General features: G+C 37.1%; 1 protein-coding gene across 3 annotated transcripts in view; it reads right to left on the bottom strand.

The window, feature by feature from the left end:
* Nucleotides 1–22,620, bottom strand: part of GABRB3 (gamma-aminobutyric acid type A receptor subunit beta3) — a 468,239-nt gene that overhangs the window by 46,285 nt on the left and 399,334 nt on the right. For all 3 annotated transcript variants that reach the window (XM_088025217.1, XM_028087275.1, XM_028087274.2), the window contains one exon: nt 21,565–21,785. In XM_088025217.1, coding sequence (XP_087881343.1) covers nt 21,565–21,785 — 221 coding nt within the window. The remainder of the gene's footprint in view (nt 1–21,564; nt 21,786–22,620) is intronic.

Consider the following 22,620-nt stretch of genomic DNA (forward strand, 5'->3'; position numbering starts at 1 on the left):
GAAAGAGGTCTGTGTGCCACTGGGACAGAAAGGCAAGAAAAAGGAAAGGCCGGGGTGGGGGTGGGGGGAAGCAGAAAGATCAAGAAGGGTGTAGTAGGCCAGAACCACTCCCTGAACTATAAAACCTTCTTCCAAGTTGGCTAGATTCATGACTGGCTTGGGGAGTGAAATTTTTGCATGAATTTACCAAATTTTGAGGCTTGGGACTTTGCAGAAACTGTAGGAGGGAATTTGAGTCTGCAGGACTGAGAACTCAAGCCTAGTTAAAGGACATGGACCAAGGGCAAGGAAGCCACAAGACTGAGCTCCATTTGCATAATCCCCAGCATCCACACACAACTTTTCCTATTTTCCCCAATAAACTTATTTGTCCTGAGAGGAGAATTCAACCAATATCTAGCTCACTTCCACAGCCCTCTATAATCTGAGAATTCTATTTCTAAGGAATAGTGGCAGGGTCATGAGAAACATGACTGGCTGAAGATTTCTGCAGGATTACTCTTTAGTAGATGCTTTTTTTGGGGGGTGTCCTTGTTTCTGTTTTGTTTTCTGATTGAGAGAGAGCAGTGCTTAGAGTCTCTATAGCGGCAATTTATGTTTATGATAGAAAAGCAGAGAAAGATGATAGCCAAAAAAGTGTCTACCATTCAATATGTCCTTTCTTTACAAAGAATCACATTTTGAGGGTGCTGAAAGTATAAAGTTGAAAAAAAAAAGACAGAGAAGTAGGGAAGTGACAGATAGAGGACTGGGAAACACCATAGAAAAGGATGTTGATTTATTATCTCGGTGCTCAGGACAGCATGCAGTCATATCTGTACTTTATGTAACACTGGTTGAGAGTTTGCTTTGTACCCAGCTCTATGCTCAGCCCTTGAACATTCATGCATTTGATTAATAACCATACTATGGAGGTGTTATTATCATTCCCATTTGGCAGATAAACAAACCAAGGCTCAGAAAGAATAAGTACATTGGCCACATTTACAATGCTACTAGAAGGCAGATGCAACATTCATCCAGGAAGCCAGAGTTCTACACTCTACTACCTCTTTGACATCTCTTCTGCCTTAAAGCATGACATATTGTATATTCAACTTTTAAAAGCCTGCTCAGTGAGTGAGGTTCTTGTTGAAGATCAAAGAAGTTACAGAAATTTGTAATTCTATATATGCACATATATATGCATATATGCAATATATACACATAATATATACAATATATACACACAGAGATTGTATATATACATATAGCATTCTCATTATATATATAACAATATGTAAATATAATATGTAAAGGAAGAAAATAAATATTCTACATGCTACACCTGCGGTAACAGGTGTAGTGATATTTAACTCATCGTGGAATAGGATAGAATTTAGTAGATAGCCTTGCTTTTATAAGTGATATATTCCTAAAGATGTGTTTAACAGTCAAAAGTATGAATATTCAAGGAATAAAGTCAAAGCTTATAAGGGAATCATTATCCCTAGCAAATTTAAAATCCTATGAATCTTATGATGTGATAACAGCCATGTTAAGACACGATCTATAAACTATCTTGTTTGTCCTCTGCCTGTACAGTAGAGTGAGGAAGTCTGAGTTGAGGAGACCCATGACTTTTAGCATGTTGAAGGGTTTTCACTTTGTCTCAATTATATTAAGATTGTGAGATGTACTTTGGTATCAGCATTTTTAAATTTCCACCAATTGAAAATAGTAATAAGTGCAAGCTCTTCATGTCATTGCACAAATGAAGAGTTCCCCACAGACTACCTAGAGAGGCTGCTGTGGAAATGTTTCTGTTGGCTGATCAGCACACTTAGTACCACAAAACATTTGCCTGAAATGTCCACTGTTGGCCAAGGTGCAAAAGTACCCCTGCCAATGCTGCTGGGAAAGGTGGACTATGGGTAGAGTCTGGGATCCTTACTTATAGTAAATCATTAGACAATGCACACAATCTCTTTACCAATTTGTACTAAACTTTTAGATTCATAGTAAATACCAGACAGGACAGAAATGAAAATGTCCTTGACTAGCATTCTCAGAGCCCTTCCAGAACTAAAGTATCTCAGCCTCATCTACCTCTCCTCTCATTTAATGCTCTCATTACACTAAGAACTATCCTCAGTTCGAACATCCATTTATTTGTTGACCTGTAGGTCCCTTTTACTTCCTCAGGTGAGTCTTAGAGCAGGGCTTTGTCTCTTCTGTCAGCAGCCATTTCCCCAGTGCCTGGAATAGCTCCCACATAGACACAGTAGGTGTCCCATAAATAGTCACTGAACAAAACAATGATTTTGAAGATATGGGAGATCAAGCATAAGCAGACAGCATGGGACTCAAGAAGTAGAAAGGGAAAGAGATAGCTTAGTCCTTCTTGGATTTAATCCCTGAAATCTAAGTGCAAGAGGGTACACCTGCCCTCTCAAGCACTCCATGCAGGAGCCCTGGCCCTGCACAGTTACTGACTCACTGAGAACTCCATGGGCTTACTGGTCAAGATGCTTGGTGATATCCCCTGCATTAATAACCAGGTAGTCTCTGTGAATCCTTCTGCTGCAGGGTGAATTCTTAGCAGGACAATGTTGATGCCTGTGGGTTTTATGGCCTGGCCTGCAGGGAAGATGACAGTAAAATGCAGCCATCAGTAGAGTCCTAGCTCTCTGATCATAATCTTGTTTAACTAACAGGGCCCAGGAGTACATTAGCAGTATCTCCTGTGTGACCTCTGGCTTGTACTTGGGACGGATGTCTAAGAACTCTGAGCAATAGTTGTTATCTATGGTCATGGGATAGCAGAACATCTGGGCTATTGCTTTATAGGTAATCATTTATCCCTTTGCAACACCTCTGTGCTAACTCATAGTTATCTTCTTCCTGGTTCTCCATATGCCAGGTTCATCAGGCATTTTTCCAGGAATAGGAACACAGATGCTAGGGTTAAGGACCCAAGTCAAATAACTCAAACTAACTAAGTTTTATTCTAAAGCAAGTGCTTACTATTCAATGTAGAAAAAACACAAGGCATAAACCAAAATTTAACTTATTCTAATTTTTGTTTCATTTTACAAAAAATATAAGAAAATACATTCACAGAACTGTCTGAAAGCTCTTGGTATGCAGATTCTTTGAGCATGTTTCTGGGAAAGTCCTTGGGTTAAGCTGATTGTGTTGGCAGCCCCATTCTTTCCTTGTTTCCCAATATCCTCTCTTAGCCATGTTATTTACAATTCTTCTCACTAAAAAGAAGCAGTCTGCCCACCTCCTGAATAAGGACCAACTTTGTGACTTGCTTCATCTGACAGAACTGTGGAAGTGACAATGTGTCAGTCTCAAGATTAGCTCCCAAGAGGCATTCTGTTTCTAGTCTTCTTTTGTGCTTCTGCCTTTACTGTGAGAAAACCATGCCCAGATGAATCTGCTTGTCCTAGGCAGAGAATGGCCATGGGGAGCAGGATGCAGGTGCCCACTCATCCCTGCAGAGACCATCCAGCCCCAGGTCTGTGAATGAGCTAGTCAGGATGAGCAGAGATACTCATTAATCACACAGACACACAAGTAATGAGCACTTACTATCATCTGGCATTGAGGCTTTCTAGGTATTTGTTACACAGAAACATTGTAGTAATAGATAAGAGATACAACAATCAACACAGGTAACAACGTACATAGAAAAGCATAAATTCTCCTATAAATGAATGGAAATCACAATGTGATACTTCTCAAGAGTGTCATAAGATAGCAAAGCCCTTTGTAGATAGCATTTTTCCAAGACAGGAGCATCTATCTCCATGTTTCAAGATAAATCCACTATCATTTTAGAAATATCAATCTTGGTGAAATGAGTAGTAACATAAGGCAAATGAGACAGGCCCTGATGCATCTCCTACTGATTTTCAAACAATATGGTGATAAAGCAACACAAAGGCCAAAACTGGTAATAGTGCTGAAAACCAAAACCAACAGAAAGGTGTATGCCAGATCCTTAATCATCTGTCAGGAACAGAACAGTCAGAGTGGATGATTAGGGAGTTCTTAAGGAGAACACCACAGGCTCCACACTCTGAAGAGGAAAGGAGGAATCAGTTTGAAAGAACCAGGAAAGTACTCCCCAACTATCTGGGTCTGATTACATCACTTGGCAGTGTTTCACATCTAGAAATATGTTGTTCAAAATGGTAGACATTGGCACATGTGACTATTTTACATTTAAATTTTAAATTAATTAAAATGAAATCAAATTTGAAATTCAGTTCCTCTGATGCATTAGCCACATTTCTTTTTTCTTTCTTTTTTTAAAAAAAAATTTATTAACATATGATGCATTCTTTGCTTAAGGGGTACAGGTCTGTGATTCAACAGTCTTACACAATTCACAGTGCTCACCATAGCACATACACTCCCAATGTCCATCACCCAGCCAACCCATCCCTCCCACCCCCAACCACTCCAGCAACCCTGTTTGTTTCCTGAGATTAAGAGTCTCTTATGGTTTGTCTCCCTCTCTGGTTTCATCTTGTTTCATTTTTCCCTCCCTTCCCCTATGATCCTCTGTCTTGTTTCTCAAATTCCTTATATCAGTGAGATCATGATACTTGTCTTTCTCTGACTGACTTATTTCGCTTAGCATAATACCCTCTATTTTCATCCACGTTGTTGCAAATGGCAAGATTTCATTTTTTGATGGCTGCATAATATTCCATTGTGTGTGTGTGTCTGTGTGTGTACAGTACTGGCCATATTTCAAGCATTCAATGGCCACAAATGGCTGGCAACTACTGTATCAGACAGTACAGATTATAGAATATCTTCATCACCACAGTAAGTTTCCCCTGGAAAGGGCTAGAAAACAGCACTGAGCCAGACAAATGAGTGGTCTGGCCTTGCCCACTAACCCAACCGCCCAGTCCCTCTCTCTTTCTCTCTGTCTCTCTCCTTCCCTCTATAGCTTCAGAGGACACGACTCTGGTTGAAAGTGGTTGGGGAACACAGTCGAATACATATAACCCACCCACTCAAAGAAAAGCCATTGCTGCTGAAGGTAGATATCCACGGGACTTGGAAGCCATGCATACCAGAGTGGAAGATATCATTCAAGATTCTATTCAAAGTATCATACATTGCATCTGACTTCAGGGCCTAGTCAGTTAACCCAGCAGTCAGAAGTGAGGGTCCTACTCTGAATGAACACAATTAGGCATTACCAAATGGAGCACATTAACCAAATTTTCAGATTTATACCTTAAGGGGCTAAGGCTTCCAAGGTGAGAGTGAGGCAAAAGGAGACCAAGGTCACCATATCCATTAGTCTCACTAGAAAATCACTTTGTCTCTAGGATATATCCCACCTAAGGATAATCATAAATAAAACAAAAAGGTGTTCTATGAAATTATGGAAGTGTAGAAAATGAAAGTTGAAACATTTGGAAGATATATGTCTGGTAGACAAAGGCATGAATGCATATGCACTCTTTAGAACAAGAGCAGGGAGACATAGGGAAAGAAGAGCCTGAGATAAAGGCATAGTTGGATGCTATGAAACTAAGAAAAGAACGCTAGGATTCCCAGCCATAGGCACTGAATTGAAATTTATACTGAAGACAGATAGTAGAATTGACACAGCTGAAAATAATTTAATGACGTGGATGTCTTCTTAAACTTTAATGGGCATACAAGTCACTGAGGGTTTTGTTAAAATGCAGATTCTGAGCAGAAGTTCTGGTGTGGGTCTCTAATTCTGAATTTCCCAGATAATGGTGCTGTTCCTGTCTGGGGACAGTAGTTAAAGTGGAAAGGAGGGGGCAAACTTGTAGAACCTTCCTAAAGGCAGAAGAAGACAAAGATCTGAAAACAGAGAGGATAGGTATAGGACAGAAAATGGGTATGAAACAGCTTTATTAGACAAGCAGAGCAAAAAAAAAAAAAACAAAACAAACAGCATACAGTCAACAAATTAAACATGAAACAATAAAGAATTATTTTTTAAAAAATTGGGTTAAAATGCATATTTACCATTTGCACCATTTTTAAGTGTACAGTTTAGTGTAAAGTACATTCATATTACTGTGCAACCATCACCACCATTCATCTCCAGAACGTTTTCATCATCCCAAACAGAAACTCTGTACCCATTAAACACTAACTCAGGCGCCTGGGTGGCTCAGTTGGTTAAGAGACTGCCTTCGGCTCAGGTCATGATCCTGGAGTCCCAGGATCGAGTCCCACATCGGGCTCCCTGCTCAGCAGGGAGTCTGCTTCTCCCTCTAACCCTCTTCCCTCTCGAGCTCTCTATCTCTCATTCTCTCTCTCTCAAATAAATAAATAAAATCTTTAAACAAAAACAAAACACTAACTCCCCATTCTCCACTGCCACCCCTCCCCCACTCTGCCCACAGACCTAGTAACCTCTATGCTACTTTCTCTATAAATTTACTTATTCTAGGTACCTCACATAAGTGGAATCATATAATATTTGTCCTTTTGTGCCAGACTTCATTCATTTACCATTTTCTAAATTCATTCTTGTTGTAGCATATGTCAGAATTTTATATTTTTCCCCTCCTTTCTTTTCTTTTTTTTTAAATTATGTTAATCATCATACATTACATCATCAGTTTTTGATGTAGTGTATCTTTTTTTTTGATGTAGTGTATCTTTTTAAGGCTAAATAATATTCCATTGTATGTATATATCACATTTTGTTTATTTATGTGTTGATGTACATTTGGTTTGTTTCTAACTTTTGGCTATTGTGAATAATGCTGCTGTGAACATAGGTGTAAACCTGTTTGAGTCACTGCTTTTGTTTCTTTTGGTATATACTTAGAATTGGAATTGCTGGACCTTGCAATAATTCTATGTTTAACTTTTTCAGAAGTAGTTATACTGCTTTTCCCAGTGGCTGAACTATTTTATATTCCTACCAGCAATGCATAAGGATTCCAATTACTCTGTAAGTTTGCCAACACTTCTTTTTTCTTTTCTTTTCTTTCTCCCTCCCTCAGTCCCGCCTTCCTCCCTCCCTCCTCCCTCCCTCCGTCCCTCCCTCTCTACCTCTCTCCCACCCTCCCTCCCTCCCTCCATCCTTCCTTCCTTCCTTTCTTCCTTCCTTCTTTTTTTCTCTTTTTTTTCATAATAGCCATCCTAATGGGTATGAAATGGTATCTCACTGTGGTTTTGATTTTCATTCCCTTAGTGACTAATAATGTTAAGCATCTTTTCACATGCTTATTGGCCATTTGTATATCTTCTTTGGAGAAATAGACTATTCAAGTCTTTGCCTATTTTTAAACTGATTGATTTGTTGTTGTTGTTGTTGTTATTGATTTGTAGGAGTTCTCTATATAATCTGAATATTAACTACCTTTATCAGACACGTGATTTGCAAGTATTTTCTCCCCTTCCACTGGTTATCTTCTCAGTCTGTTGATTGTGTTCTGTGATGCACAGAAGTCTTCAATTTTGCTGTAGTCCAATTTATATTTTGTTATTGTTTTTGTTGCCTGTGCTTTAAGGTCATATCCAAGGTCATATCCAAATCATTGCCAAATCCAATGTCATGAGCCTCTTTTTCCCATCTTTCCCATCTTTTTCTAAGAGTTTTAGAGTTTTAGCTCTAATTTACATTTACATATCTGATCTACTTTTAGTTCATTTTTGTATATATAACACAAGCATCCAACTTCATTCTTTTACATGTGGCTATTCAGTTTTTCCCAGCACTATTTGTTAAAAAGACTGTCCTTTATTCATTGAAAAGTCTTGCCACTCCTGTCAAAAATCATTTGATCACATATATTAAAGTTTATTTCTGGGTTCTCTGTTTTATTCTACTGGTCAATGTGTCTGTTATTATGACAGTATCACACTATTTTGATTACCATGATTTGTAGTAAGTTTTGAAATCAGGAAATGTGAGATCTCCAATTTGTTCTTTTTCAAGATTATTTTGGATAATTGGGGTTCCATATGATTCTGTATGAGTTTTAGAATGGGGCTTTCCATTTTACAAAAAAAGGGGGGCACTTGGATTTTGATAGGGATTGCACTGAATCTGTAGATCCCTTTGGATGGTATTTTCATCTTAACAATATTTCTGCATTAATATTCATAAGGGATACTGATGTGTGGCTTTCTTGTAGTGTCTTTGTCTGCCTTTGGTGTAGGGTAATGTTGGTTTTACAGAATGAGTAAGGAAGCAATTCTTTCCTCATCCTTTTTGGGAAGACTTTGAATTTTGTTAACTGGGGTTTCTTCACATGTTTTAACTGGAGGTAATTCTTCTTTGCATGTTTGGTAGAATTCATCAGTGAAGCCATTTGGTTCAGGGCTGTTTTTGTTGAGAGTTTTTTTTTAGTTACTAATTCAATTGCCACACTAATTGTAAGTCTGTTCAGATTTTCTTTCTTTATAATTAAGTTTTGGCAAATTTTCTGTTTCTATGAATTTTTCCATTTCACCTAGGTTATCCAATTTTTTGGCATATAATTTTCCATAGTACTCTCTTGTAAATCTTTTTATTTCTGTAAAATTGATATAAATGTCATCCATTTCTGATTTTTTTTTAAGATTTTATTTATTCATTTGACAGAGAGAGAGATAGCAAGAGCAGGAACACAAGCAGGGGGAGTGGGAGAGGGAGAAGTAGGCTTCCAGTGGAGCAGGAAGCCCAATGCGGGGCTCGATCCCAGGATCCTGGGATCATGACCTGAGCTGAAGGCAGATGCTTAACGACTGAGCCACCCAGGCACCCCTCCATTTTTGATTTTTGTTATTTGAGTCTTCTCTATTTTTTCTTAGTTGGTCTAATTAAAGGTTTATCTACTTAGTTGATCTTTTCAAAGGACCTAAGTTTCATTCCATTGATTTTTCTATATAGTGTTAGTATTCTTTATTTTATCTATCTCTACTCTTTATTCTTTTTTCTTTATGCTAGCTTTCATTTTACTTTAATTTTTTTTTAGTTTCTTAAAGTGTAAAGTTGGTTTCTTCTTTTCAATATATGTGTCTACAGGTATAAATTTCCCTCTTCACACTGTTTGCCAGCATCTCATAAGTTTAGTATTATTATAGAACTGTTTAATTCTCATTTCAATTCCATATATTTGGAGTTCTGATGTCTGGTGCATATATATATTTATAACTGCCAAATCTTAGAGAATTGACTTATCAATATATGGTGTTCTTCTTTGTCTTGTTATAGTCTTCAACTTAAAGTCTATTTCATCTCATATTAGTATAGCCACTTCAGCTCTTTTGTTACTATTTGTATGGAATATACATTTTCTATCCTTTCACTTTAAATTTATGTATGTCTTTAGATGTAAAGTGAGTCTTTTATAAATAACATATAGGTGGATCCTGTTTTATTCTGTATCCATTCTTCCAATCTCTAGCTATTATATACAAAAATGTATTCTACATTTTTGCAGTTTTCTGTATGTTCAGTAGCCTTTTGTTCCTTCATTTCCTCCATCTTTTTCTTTTCTGTTGAGTTGATTTTTTGTGTGTGAGATGTTTTGATTCTCTTCTTGTTTCCTTTATGTATATTCTACAGATATGTTCTTTTTGGTTACCCTGGGGAATATATATCACATCTTAATATTATAATAATCTAATTTGAATTGACATAAGCTTTACTTTAACCACATACAAAATCTCTTCCCAATTTGCTTTGCACCACCCTATTTATTGATGTTACAAATTGCATCTTTATACATTGTGTACCAAACAACATAGCTTTGCAATTATTTTTAAGCACTTGTCTTTTCAATAACAGAAAAAATGAAGTTATAAAAAATAATTAAAGTAATACTAGTTTCATTTACCTTTACTGGGGATCTTTTAATATTCATATACCTTCAAGTTACTGTCTAGTATCCTTTCATTTCAAACTGAACACTCATTTTAGCCTTTCTTGTGGGGCAGGTCTAGTAGTAATGAAGTCCCTCAGGTTTTGTTACCTGGGAATTTATTAATTTCTCTCCACTTCTGAAGGGTAATTTTGCCAGATTTAGAATTTTTTTTGATAGGTGTTATCTTTCAACACTTCAAATATTTAATCATTCCACTGCCATCTGGTCTCCAAGGTTTCTGATGAAAAAAATGGCTGATAATCTATTTTTGAGGCTCCTCTATATAGGATGAGTTACTTCACTCTTGATGATTTCCAGATTCTCTCTGCGGCTTTTCACAGTTTGATTATATGTGTCTTAGTCTGGGTCTCTTTGGTTTTATCCTATTTGGAATTCGTTGAGCTTCTTGGATATGAGGATTCATGTTTTTTATCAACTTCAGGAATTTTTTAGCCAATACTGTGCATCTTTCTTATGCTCATATCTTGGTGCACCTGATGGTTTCTCACAAGTCCCTTAGGCTTCATTTGCTTTTCTTCAATCATTTTTCTTTCTGTTCTCAAACTTGATCATTTTAATTGTCCTATCTTCAAATTTGCTGATTTCTTTTTCTGGCTGCTGAAATCTGGTGGTGAACCAACCCCCTCCAGTGAATTCGCATCATTTACTGGGTTTTTCAGCTTCAGAATTTGTTTGGTCCCTTTGATAATTTCTATCTCTTTATTTTATTTTGTTCATTTTATTCATGTATCATTTTCTCAATTTCCTTCTGTTTCTTTGTCCATGTTTTTCCTTAGCTCTTTGAGTATAGTTAAGACAGACAATTTAGTCTTCATCCAGTAAGTCCAACATCTGGGCATATTCAGGGACAGTTTTGTCAATTTATTTTATTCCTTTGGATGAGTTATGTTTTATTCTTTCTTTGTATGATATTTTTCTTGAAAATTGGTCATTTGACTATCATAATGTTGCAACTCTAACAATCAGATTTTTTTTCCTTCCCACAGGGACTGCTATCTTTTTTGTTCTTGTTCTTTTTTAGGAAGGCTTTAACAATTCATTTATTTTGAGGTATTTCTAAACTTTTTAAAAAAATACTTTATCAATAAAATCAGCTTAGTTCATGTTCAGTTAATGTTTTAACAGAGATGTTTTTGAATGGCAGAAGCCAAAACAAACAAACAAAAGACCCAAACAAACAAACAAACAATAAATAGAGAAAACAGGCACCTCTTCCTGTCTTTGCAGATTGGCTCTGTCCTGGCACATTCTTTCACCACTTGGCTAGGATGGCCCTGAGCCTAGGTACCTTAAGGTAAAAACTTAAGGTCTTCTCAGGACTGTTTTGCCTGGGCATATGCATAGCTTTCTAAATTCTGTATACTTAGCTGCTTTTGAATAACCTGATTTCTCAGAGTCTCACTCCAGCTTCTCCTTTGGGCCTTCCATGGTCTATTTCATATTTCTACCCTGAGTCTCTTGCCCTGAACACCTATGGGTTTGCAGATGTGTAGCCTTTATGAGCACAACCTGTTTTTCTTTATTTTCCTGCCTGCATTATGAGTTAGCTCTGTAAATAGAGACGAGCATGGTGCTTCAGTCCTTCAGTTATCCTCCAGACAATTGAGAACATATGTACACAATAATTTACAAACAAGGTTTCCTCTGTTCCCCCCAGTGCAAGGGAGGAAAATGGTAACTAGGCTGCCATCTGCCCCTGAACCAGGGAGGGGATGGGGAAATGGCAGGTAAAAAATGTCACAAAACTTTCCAACTCTTTTGAATATAGTTTTTTCTTTATTTGGCATTTGGTTGGCTTCTGCAAACTTTGGAATGTTTTCCAGAGCTCCTACAAAGTTATTTCAGACGGCTTCTGCTTATTTTTTGATATTTCTGTACAGAAACAAGAGCTTGAAACTTCTTAGTCTGCCATTTTGCTGATATCACTCCCCGATAAAGAGATCTTTTAAAAATCAAGAGGAGGGGGATGTTTTTAAAGATAAAGCAGATAAAAAGATAAAGCAGAAATTAATAAATGGAATTATGATAAAAAATCAAAAGCTATCTCTTTAAAAATATAAAAAGTAAGTATTTCTTTATGCTATTGAACAAAATTAAAAATGAAAAATGGCATATAATAATGTGTTCTAGGGGGCAATGCATATACACATGCTACTTAATTAGAAGGTCCAGATAAAAAAGGACATTTTCCTGAAAAACATTAATTTTCAAGATTGATGCAAGAAGAAAATTGAGAGAAAACTATAAGTATAGCAGAAACTGAAGCCTTGTGTGCTAGGGTAGAAAATATCATTCAAGAACCTATTCAAAGTACCATGCATCTATATAAAACATTTCATTTGATGTGTATATATTTATGAGTAATTTTTTAAAGTACTTACAGGAATACTAACCCTTTTAGGAATAGATATTTACTATATAATATAATCTATTGCACAACATACAAAAAGAGAGAAATCTTCTTGATTCATGTTATGTCCAGACATACCATGAAATATAAAGACAGATATAATCTATTGATATATTTAACAGAATCCGTATGGTATATATCACAAATGTGTGACTGCTCCACATTACCACCTCACCAATGAATAATTTACTAGGGAATTTCAGTGAATTGGTCCATGGTTCTTAGAAACTTCAGCCAAGTCATAGATCTTAACTGGAGTCAGAGTAATGAGAAAGAAAGAACTAACCTGGGAATAGATTTCTTGGGATGGTCTCCAGACATCCCTATGGGAGATTAACTCCTTCAGTTGGGATTCTAGGAGGAATGGTGTCTGCTTCATACTTGGGACAATTAGAGTAGTCTTGAGGTGGTAGAAATAGAGGAGACTGAATAGCAACTGGATTGTTAGATTAGGAATGCAGGCATATTTCCTGTGGATCACAGGAAAAAAATGAGCTACATGGAAAAATAAATGGAAGATCCAAAGTTATCTTGGATCTTCTATAACAGGGCTGCCTACAGGGTAGAGAGATAGAAACTAACCATGAAAGATGGATTCTTAGAGCTGAGGAAAGTGTTCCAAGAGACTCCACAGAATAGAAACATAGCCTACTCTCCTATTCTCCCAACCCCCAATGCTGGTCAAGGGAGCAGCTGAAGAAAGGTACCTCCTGGTGGGAAGCTCTGAGAAGAGTCAATTTTCAATATCTTCTAAGTCCAGAGAGTATGAAGCCATGAAAAAAATGGTCCTAGCTCAAGTAAAACTTTTCTTCCTTACTTTCCCTCCACCCCCTAAATCTTCAAAATGGGAGGAGTCATAGGTAAGCTGTCAACCTGGGTTGTGGGGTGGGAGGGGTATAGAGGAAAACAGAATCAGGGAGGCTGAGAAATCAACTATCCTCCCTTTGCCACTACAGGCTTTTAGCCTAAAACAGGGCTGGGCAATGGAAATAGAAAATACTAATGCTAAATCTGAATTTAGTACTGAACACTGACCTGAGAATTCCTGTGTCATATAAAGATGAAAAAGAACTATTACTAAAACATTGGCAGAAAACCATGAGATCTGCCCAAATTTTTATAAGGTGAAGAAATACCTCACTGAACAGTGTGCAAGGGGATGTTGGGGGACAAACAAACTGCATTATGACTAGATCACAAGGTGTGCTTACCACCAATAAAATGGTTGTCTAAGGATTTTTAAAAGAATAATTATAGCAACATATTTATGGATATGTCTCCTCAGGTAAAGGAAACAAAAGCAAAAATAAACTACTGGGACTACACCAAAATAAAAAGCTTTTGTACAGCAAAGGAAAGGATCAACAAAGCAAAAAGTCAACTTAGTAAATTGGAGAGGATATCTGCAAATGATATATCTGATAAAGAATTAATATTTAAAATATATGAAGAACACATCTCAACATCAAAAAAATAATCTGATTGAAAAATGGGCAGAGAACCTGAACAGACATTTGGAGACAAAGACGTACAGATAGCCAGCAGACATATAAAAAGATGTTCAGCATCATTAATCATCAGGAAAATCATCAATCCATCATCCATCAATCATTAAAACCACAATGAGATATCATCTCACATCAGTCAATGTCAAATATCAAAAAAGATAAAAATAATAAGTGTTGGCAGTGATGTAGAAAAAAAAGGGACCCCCTCATGCTGGTGGGAATGTAAATTGATGCAACCACTGTGGAAACCAGTATGGAAGTTCCTCAGAAAATTAAAAATAGAAATCCCATAAGAGGCAGTAATTCCACACTGGACACTTCCCCCCCACCCTTGCCCATGAAAACCCTAATTTAGAAAGATATATGCACCCTATGTTTATTACAGCATTATTTACAACACCCAAGATTATGGAAGCAACCCATGTTCATTGATGGATGAATGGATAAAGAAGATGTGATACACACACACACACACACACACACACACACACACACACACACACATTGTGGAATATTACTTAGCCATAAAAAGAAATGAAATCTTGTTATTTGCAAAAACATGGATGAAATTACAGGGTATTATGCTAAGTAAAGTAAGTCAGACAGAAAAAGACAAATACCATAAGCTTTCACTTGTATGTAGAATCTAAACAAAGCAAGCAAGGAAACAAACAAAAAACAAACAGACTCTTAAATACAGAGAACAAACTGGTGGCTACCAGAAGGGAAAGGGGTTGGAGGTTGGTAGAATAAAGGGAATCAAGAGGTAAAAACTTCCATTTATAAAATAAATAAGTCACAGAGATGAAAAATACAGCATAGGGAGTATAGTCAATAATATTATAACATTGTATGGTGACTGAACTTATGGTAAGCTTGAGCAATATATAAAATTGTTGAATCAATATGTCGTACACCTGAAACCAACAGAACATTTTATCTCAATTATTTTTCAGTGAAAATAAAAACAATTGTAAGTTAGCCATGGACAAAACAAATGTAACAGTTTTTTAAAGAGTATTGCCCACCATGATAAAATAGGATTTATCTCAGGAATTTAAAGATGAATCAAGGTAGGGAATTAATACATCTCAGTTACAAGTTAAATTAGGAAAATGAGCAAATAGAGAGGAATGAATTAATAAAATCTATTTTTATTTCTGATATATAAAGAAAAAATAATCTGGGATCAGTTATCTGATTTATAATTAGTTCTTGAATATAAACTCCATAAGTTGGTGATATCTGTGTTATCCAACTCATGACACAGTTCCCAGAAACTAATTGGTAGTCAATAAATATACTTTTTTAGTGGAAGTAAAAGAATGAGTCATAACTACCTTAAACTGGAAATGTAAATCATCTTTTCATAGTGGGATACAAGAAGCACTCTTATTATAACAAAAGACTAGGAAATAATGTACACTGTTATCCCTATTGTTTCATTTCCTGGAAGTTGAAATCAATGCAATAATCAGGAAATAGAAATAAGAATAAAACTAATGAAAATGAACATAAAACTTATCATTATAAACAATATGATTGTTAGACTAAAATCCTCAAGATTATTTTTTTTAAAGATTTATTTATTTGAGAGAGTGAGAGTACATGAGAGGGGAGAGGGTCAGAGGGAGAAGCAGGCTCCTCACTGAGCAGGGAGCCCGATGTGGGACTCGATCCCGGGACTCCAGATTCATGACCTGAGCCAAAGGCAGTCGCTTAACCAACTGAGCCACCCAGGTGCCCTAAAATCCTCAAGATTATTAACGAAACTGTTAGCGTGGATGGATATGATATAGGATAAATGCCTAAACAAAGATAGTCATAAACAAATAGATTATAGCTTTCCCACATATCAGTAAAAGTCAGTTGGGAAAATAACATAAAAATGATCCCATTCTTAACAGTATCACACATAAAGAATAGGAATAACCTTATCAAAATATGAGTGGGCTGTCTAAAGAAAATGACAGAACTCTGCCACAAGCCATGAATGAAGACATGAATGAATTCAGAAATGTCACAGTTATGTAGGAAAGATTGAATATAGTATAGCACTTGTTCAAAGTAATATTTAATGAGCATAATTCCAACCAAGATAAATTCTGATGGATTAAGAATCTAAATAGAAAATATAAAAATAGAAATACTACAGAAAGAAGAATTAGAATTCTCATGGTGGATTCCCCCACCATCATTGATAAATACAAAAAGTCAATAAATAAGAGATGCGATAAAATGATAAGGTAATGTTACATCTGAATAAGTGCTATAATAAAAATAAGACAAGATGTTGTAATAGAAAGGGAATAGACGATCAAAGCAGGATTCTCCTTGTGGAGGTGACAGCTGAACTGTCCTCAATTACATAATTACTCCATGACACTAAAAACATGAATATCTAGAAGTGAAGTATTACATCCAGCAAAAAGCATGTGCAGAGGCCTTAAGACAGGGACATCCTAATCCTTGAGACTTCTGAAGAGTGGAAGGAAGGTCTGCATTCTAGAAGCATGATAAAGAGTGAGTGGAGGAGACAAAGTGTTAGTAATAAGCATGTTAGATGGGAAATGGGAAGATGAAGAGGCTTCTCTGTTTTTAATTAAAGTATGAGGCAATGTCATCAAATGAGAGTGGTGGGAGGTGACTGAAGTGAAGGTGTGAAAGAGTCCTTAAAAGCAGGGAAAGAATGGATGAGCATAGGGAGGACACAGAATTTTATAAGTATGAATTTAAAATGAAATGAGCGATTTTCTCCAGCCCTGAGGGATGAAGTAAATAGGTTATTTACAGTAGTCAAAATAAGGATAAAATCCAAAGCAGGTGTCACAACCCTAAATACATAATTGATTGCTGATAGGAGTAAAAATGGGCATAATCCTTCTTTTAAAAAAGATTTTATTTATTTATTTGAGAGAGAGGGAAAGAAGGCACACAAGCGGGGGGAGGGGGAGGGACAAGCAGACTCTGTGCTGAGCACAGAGCCCAACATGGGGTTCCATCCCACAACCCTGAAATCATGAATGACCTGGGCCAAAATCAAGAGTCTGATGCTTAATTGACTGAGCCACCCAGGGGTCCCAGAATAATCTTTTTTAGAAAGCAATTCATCAATACGTTATTTACTTACATAAAAGTGACTGGGAAACAGTGACAAAACAGGAGTTTGGGAAGTAAGCACACCTGTGCTCAATTCACATGGGCCTTATTAATTCTGTTACCTTACATCTTTTCTGGGGGAAAAAGATGTCTGATCGGAACCACTGTATAAAGCAGTTTCAGAATAAGATGACAGGCAAACCAATTAGATGACTTAATTTGAATCTTGTGAAATAAGTCGTAGTTTCATCTTAACATTGCGTTCAACTTCTTCATTATCAGATTGTCAACTTTAATAATTTTGAGTATTTTTAATAGCAAGTGGAAATATTGCAGTTTATTTTCCAACAAATTTTGTAATAAGCTTCTCAGGAAGAACATGGCTACACTGTTCTGATGAAGATGACTCAACCTTAGATTCTCAGGTGCTTTTTGAAGCAAATCAAATACTATTTTGTGAACCCATTACCAATTCCTAGCATCAGAAAAAAAGGTTCAAAGACAAAGTATATGGCCTGAAGAAAAGATCATGTTACAAAATGGTGCTAGGTGAGATATTCAGTGACATCAAATGATCAGTTGACTGAAAAAGAAACACGGGAAGGCAGGAGAAGGATGACTTTGCCTTCTCATAGGCAGCAAAAAACTCCAGCCCAGCACCAAAGAAAACAGAAAATCTGTGACAGGAATAGGACCAAGTTCCATAAACATCTTAGCCAAGATCTTCCTAGTTCCTGAAAAGTTTTGGCTGCCCAAAGGAAATTCAAAGAGCCCCAGTTTTATTTTAGGATGGTATGTATACCCTATCTAGAGCATTCTCTCACATCACATGGTGACTTAAACATGTGTAAGAGGTTCAGATCACTGTTTTATTCAGCTGAGCTCAAGCCAATAAGCTCAAGGTAGTGTTAGCTCAAGTTTCAAACTCAAGGGGCTATAAGAGTCATTGAAAAAATAGTTCATGATTTATAATGACCTTTTATCACTACAAGAACGTGATCACTCTCAACTATCTGTGTGAGCAGTCATCGACCAGTTTTGCAGAATCATCAGAGTAATGGATTAATTTCCCAGAATAAGACTGAGATGACGTACAAACCTACCTCATGGATAGCTCATCCACAGCCAGAGATCTTCATCTATGCTTGACAAAGAAAAAGCCCTCATTGATCCTGTACTGCAATAGCTGGACATGAACAGGAAAAGGAGCCTAGGGAAGCTTAACGGTGATTGACCTACCAGTGTAGGCAATTGCTGTATAGCCAGGTGAAGGCAATCCCAGTCTCCAATGGGGAGAAAAAAATCAACCTTAATGTCTCAGGGGTACAGCCAGGACAACCAACATCACAGAGATATAGCCAGTAAGAAAGCAATCCCTATTGGGCTGGATGTTCATCAGCAGCACTGTAAAAGCAGGAGATAAACAACAATCCTAGTGCTCCATAAACCTTCATGGGAGTTTAACTCGCTAAAGTCCTCAGTTGCACCAGACCTCCTTCAGGTTCATGCCATGGTACCTAGATACCAAAAGGATATACTGTATCACTGGGGTTTCATACACGGGCCCATCCTTGGCTTGCTATGTCACTAACATGGTCCCGTGAACACGGCAGGAGGATGAGAGCAAAGGGACGATGGGGTTTGGGGCCAAGAGGGCAAGGGAGGGTGCCTTACCAGTGGGGACATTCACCCGGTCTTCTTACTGAAAACATGATACATATACTGTGAGTGTGTGAGTGTGTGTGTGTGTGTGTGTGTGTGTAAAATAGAATACATATAAATGGTACTTCAGTTCACACAAAATAATGCAGAATATGTACATACATGAATTTAATAACATTATCAGTATTTTGAAATACTAAGGTGCTTCTTGTTCGAAAATTCCAATTACTTCAAATTCAAATTCAAATTAATATCTATAGCTATGTGTGATTTTTAAATCTAAAGGAATAAATTTCTAGATTAGCCAATTTCAAAAAGAATCAGATGGCACAGGGTAGCTGTTAAGCATGTGCAGAATGTGGCAGTCTGTTGTTTAGAGATTTTCTTTCTGACAGCTTGTTCAGGTCCACGGAGATCTGAGAATTGTTTCAAAAATATGAGGTTCTAAATAAAGATCTAAGGAGTATATTAAGACTACATTGGAATAAAAACAGCTATTTATTTAGAAATCCATTTACTGAGTTAAGAGGCTATTTGAGATGTATAATGGATATAAATTTGACTAGAGAGTTCTTAAAGTTACTATACCAAGTATATTATTGAAAACTTCCCATAGCTTATTATATAATTACTAACTTTTATATGTAAATGTACAGGCAGATTATTAGCTAAGGATATAGTTTTATTCTCTTGGTTTTTCTTATTCTTGCATGTTTTATGGTGTTAAATCCAACACTTCCAAACAGCTTGGAAATTTCTTACAGTTCTTTCATTCATATCATATCATTCTGTCTACTATGGTCTGAATGTTTACATCCTCCCCACTAAATTCATATGTTGAAATCCTAACCCCCAAAGGTGGTGGTATTAGGAAGTGGGGGCTTAAGTCATGAGGGTGGATCCTTCATGAATGGGATTAGTGTTCTTATAAAAGAGATCCCACAGAACTCCCTTGCCCCTTTCACCAGCTGAGCACACAGCAAGAAGGTGCCTACTATGAAAGAGGAAGTGGGCCCTCCCTCAACACTGGCAGCTTGATCTTGGATTGCAGGTTCCAGAAATGTGAGAAATAAATGTCTGTTGTTTATGAACCACCCAGCTTATGGTATTTTGTTATAGCAGCCAGAATAGACTAAGGCACTATCTTAACAAAGTTTCAAGAGAGGTATACTAAAGTATTCTAGCTCCAGTAAGAAAATAAAAAATGCAAAAATAAAAATGGAGAGAACCCAAATAGCAAGTTTTGTTTAAAAAGACAGGAAGCCTAGGGGCTCTGGGATGGCTCAGATGATTAAGCATCCGACTCTTGATTTCAATTTAGGTCATGATCTCAGGGTCCTGAGATTGAGCCCTGCCTTAGGCTCCGCCTCAGGCTCAGCAGTGAGTCTACTTCTCGCTTTCTCCCTCCCCTCAGCTCCCCACCCTGTTCATGTTCTCTCTCTCGCTCTTTCTCTAAAATAAATAAGTAAATAAATCTTTAAAAAAAGCTAAGAAATCTAGGCTTAATTTTTATTGATATTTGTTTCTTTTTGTTCTTCCCCCCAGCCCAAACAACACGTACACACTTTTTCTATTCATTTTTTGGGAGGCAGATAAATGAGGGACATGACTCCTCATTTCACGCTCACATGGTTTCTGGGAAATCTTTTGTAGAACTGATGTACTTGTCAAAACCTCCAGAATTTTACATTCATATTTGATTTCCAGGCAAAAATACAAAATGCTTGAAATGTCCCAGAGAAACATCAATCTGAACTTTTGTTTTTTACACAGTAATACCATGGCTTGGTTGACATGCATCACTTTTTTCCCCTTACAGTTAAAAAGTCTGATTTTTTTGCTAAAATTCTCTTATCCTATATATTGATGTTTTGAGAAAGTCATTCAACATTTTCTACTTAAGACAATGTTAAATAATCCCCTTTCCTCATTTGAAGCAGTAAAAGTCACAGTAATATGGATTTAAATATATGTTGTTATGATTTCCTTTAGACCTGCTGGAGTCTTAGTTAAAGGCCTATGGACTCATAAAATTTTATGATAAATGTTTTCTCCAAGATATCCACCCGTGTTCTACTCAAAACTGTGGTCACTCCTAGAAGATCTCAAAGACACTTTTAGGCCAGGAGATCAAGAAAGACACACATGTGTGCATATACACATACCCACACCTACCCACCCACCCACAGACACAGACACACATAGACACAGACACACAAATTACTCTAAAACAAAACAAAACAAAAAAAAATCATTGCAAAATCAACATAAGAGACAAAAGATTTTTAAGATCACCATTAAGCAAGGGTGATGATATTCAAATAATTAGCCACCAGCACTGGTGGAGCATCATGGGAAGGTCTGGTGGTTTCCAGAGTAACCAGGGAAGCCCAGGGCCTCCTCAGGGTTCCAGGCAGCAGTCTGGTTTCCTGATTCAAGTGATTTCATTATGAGACCTCTTGAGAGATGATTCTCATCAGGAAGCCTCACATTTAGTCATTCCCATAAATATTGGCGACACCACCTCATGAAGCTCTGAGGAGATTATACCATATATCCATATAATGGATATCCATTGTATCCATTATACCATTATATCCATATAATGGCAAAACTAGACATTTTTTTCAACTCGGTAAACAGCTTTCGGAAAACTTTATTGTAAACCTCTGCAGCATCAGAGCAATATTAATTATAGGCCTTTGTGGCTATGATATGGAAAATCCAACCTCAGGGAATATGTGTTCTTAGATAGGGCAACCCAGTTATTTAAAATCAATCCATGGAGGAAGTTTTTCCCTTGCATGGTGACTATTTATAGTAACTGTAATGCCCCAAATCTTTTATATATAACATTTGTGTGTATGTGCAAATCTCAGTGTTTCATGGTTGTCTTCTAATTAATCTGAGGATGTGGCCTCACTCCCTACAATCATCTCAAATGAGAAATTCAATGCCAATGCACCATGCAACTGCGAAATTGGCCCTGAAAAGACAGACAGACCTGAGCCCGTACAGCACCGTCCCATCAGGGTGAAGGCGAATCATGCGGTTTTTCACTGTCACTCCATGCACAAATGACTTTTTGTCATTTAAGAAATATGTGTCAGGCACCCATAGCTGGTCAGCCACTCGATTGTCAAGCGTGAGGTTGAGAGGGATCCCAGAATAGGCAAGCCTTTTATCTCTCCAATATTGTTGAAAATACATGGTTAAGGTGTAATCCTGGGGGAAAAAAAGAAAAGAAAAAAATTAGTTTGTGCTCAGCCACAGGCATATTTCCTTCATGACTGGTCAAATTCAGGCTGGAATCCAGAAGAAATGGACATTATTTTCAGGCAGGGTAAGAAACAGTGGTTGCTTTCTCGTAAATGCAAATACTAGGTTTAGTAGGTGTAAATCATGTCTATAAATCCCGTTTTTTTTTTTTAAGCCCTTTGTTTTATTTAGGTAAGAACCGGACTAGACAAATTGGCATTTAAGCAATAGCCACACAGATACAAAGGTCAAAAAATAACTTTAAAAAAGTCATCATAAAATCAGGTTGCTGGCAGGACCGTGAAAACTCCCCTAGGTCTTGCATCTCCCACCAGGCAGATATGTATCTGTATCACCCACAGCAGAGGAACTCTATCTACAGATTCTCTCTACAAGATAAGCCACTTTCCTCTCTTGCCCTCTGTGAGAGCTGTAAATACAAACCCTCCACAAACATGCACTGGAGACACAATGACCTGTGGGAGGTCTCTAGGCCATATTCATTACATTTTCTTTTTCTTTCAGGATGCCACAGCCATTTCCACACTAACTCGGCCATATCATCACCTTGAGAGGATGATATATTCGTCTGGGGAAAATGGGAGCCTATAGCTAAAGCCGAATGTAGGAGAGGGGAAATGGGCCATGGTGCAACCCCCACAGGCTTGCCAACAAAATAAGCAAGTATTTAGGCAGATGATCCTACTTTGTTTGTTCATTTGTTTTTGTTTTGTTTTGTTTGCTTGCAAAGTAATGCAGTAAGAAAGTGGAAAAAAAAAGGGGCTCCTTTGTGGCTCAGTTC

This window comes from Eumetopias jubatus, unplaced genomic scaffold (genome assembly GCF_037043125.1).
Source record: "Eumetopias jubatus isolate StellerSeaLion01/CBP00866 unplaced genomic scaffold, mEumJub1_p1.0 scaffold_7, whole genome shotgun sequence".
NCBI classification, from domain to species: domain Eukaryota; kingdom Metazoa; phylum Chordata; class Mammalia; order Carnivora; family Otariidae; genus Eumetopias; species Eumetopias jubatus.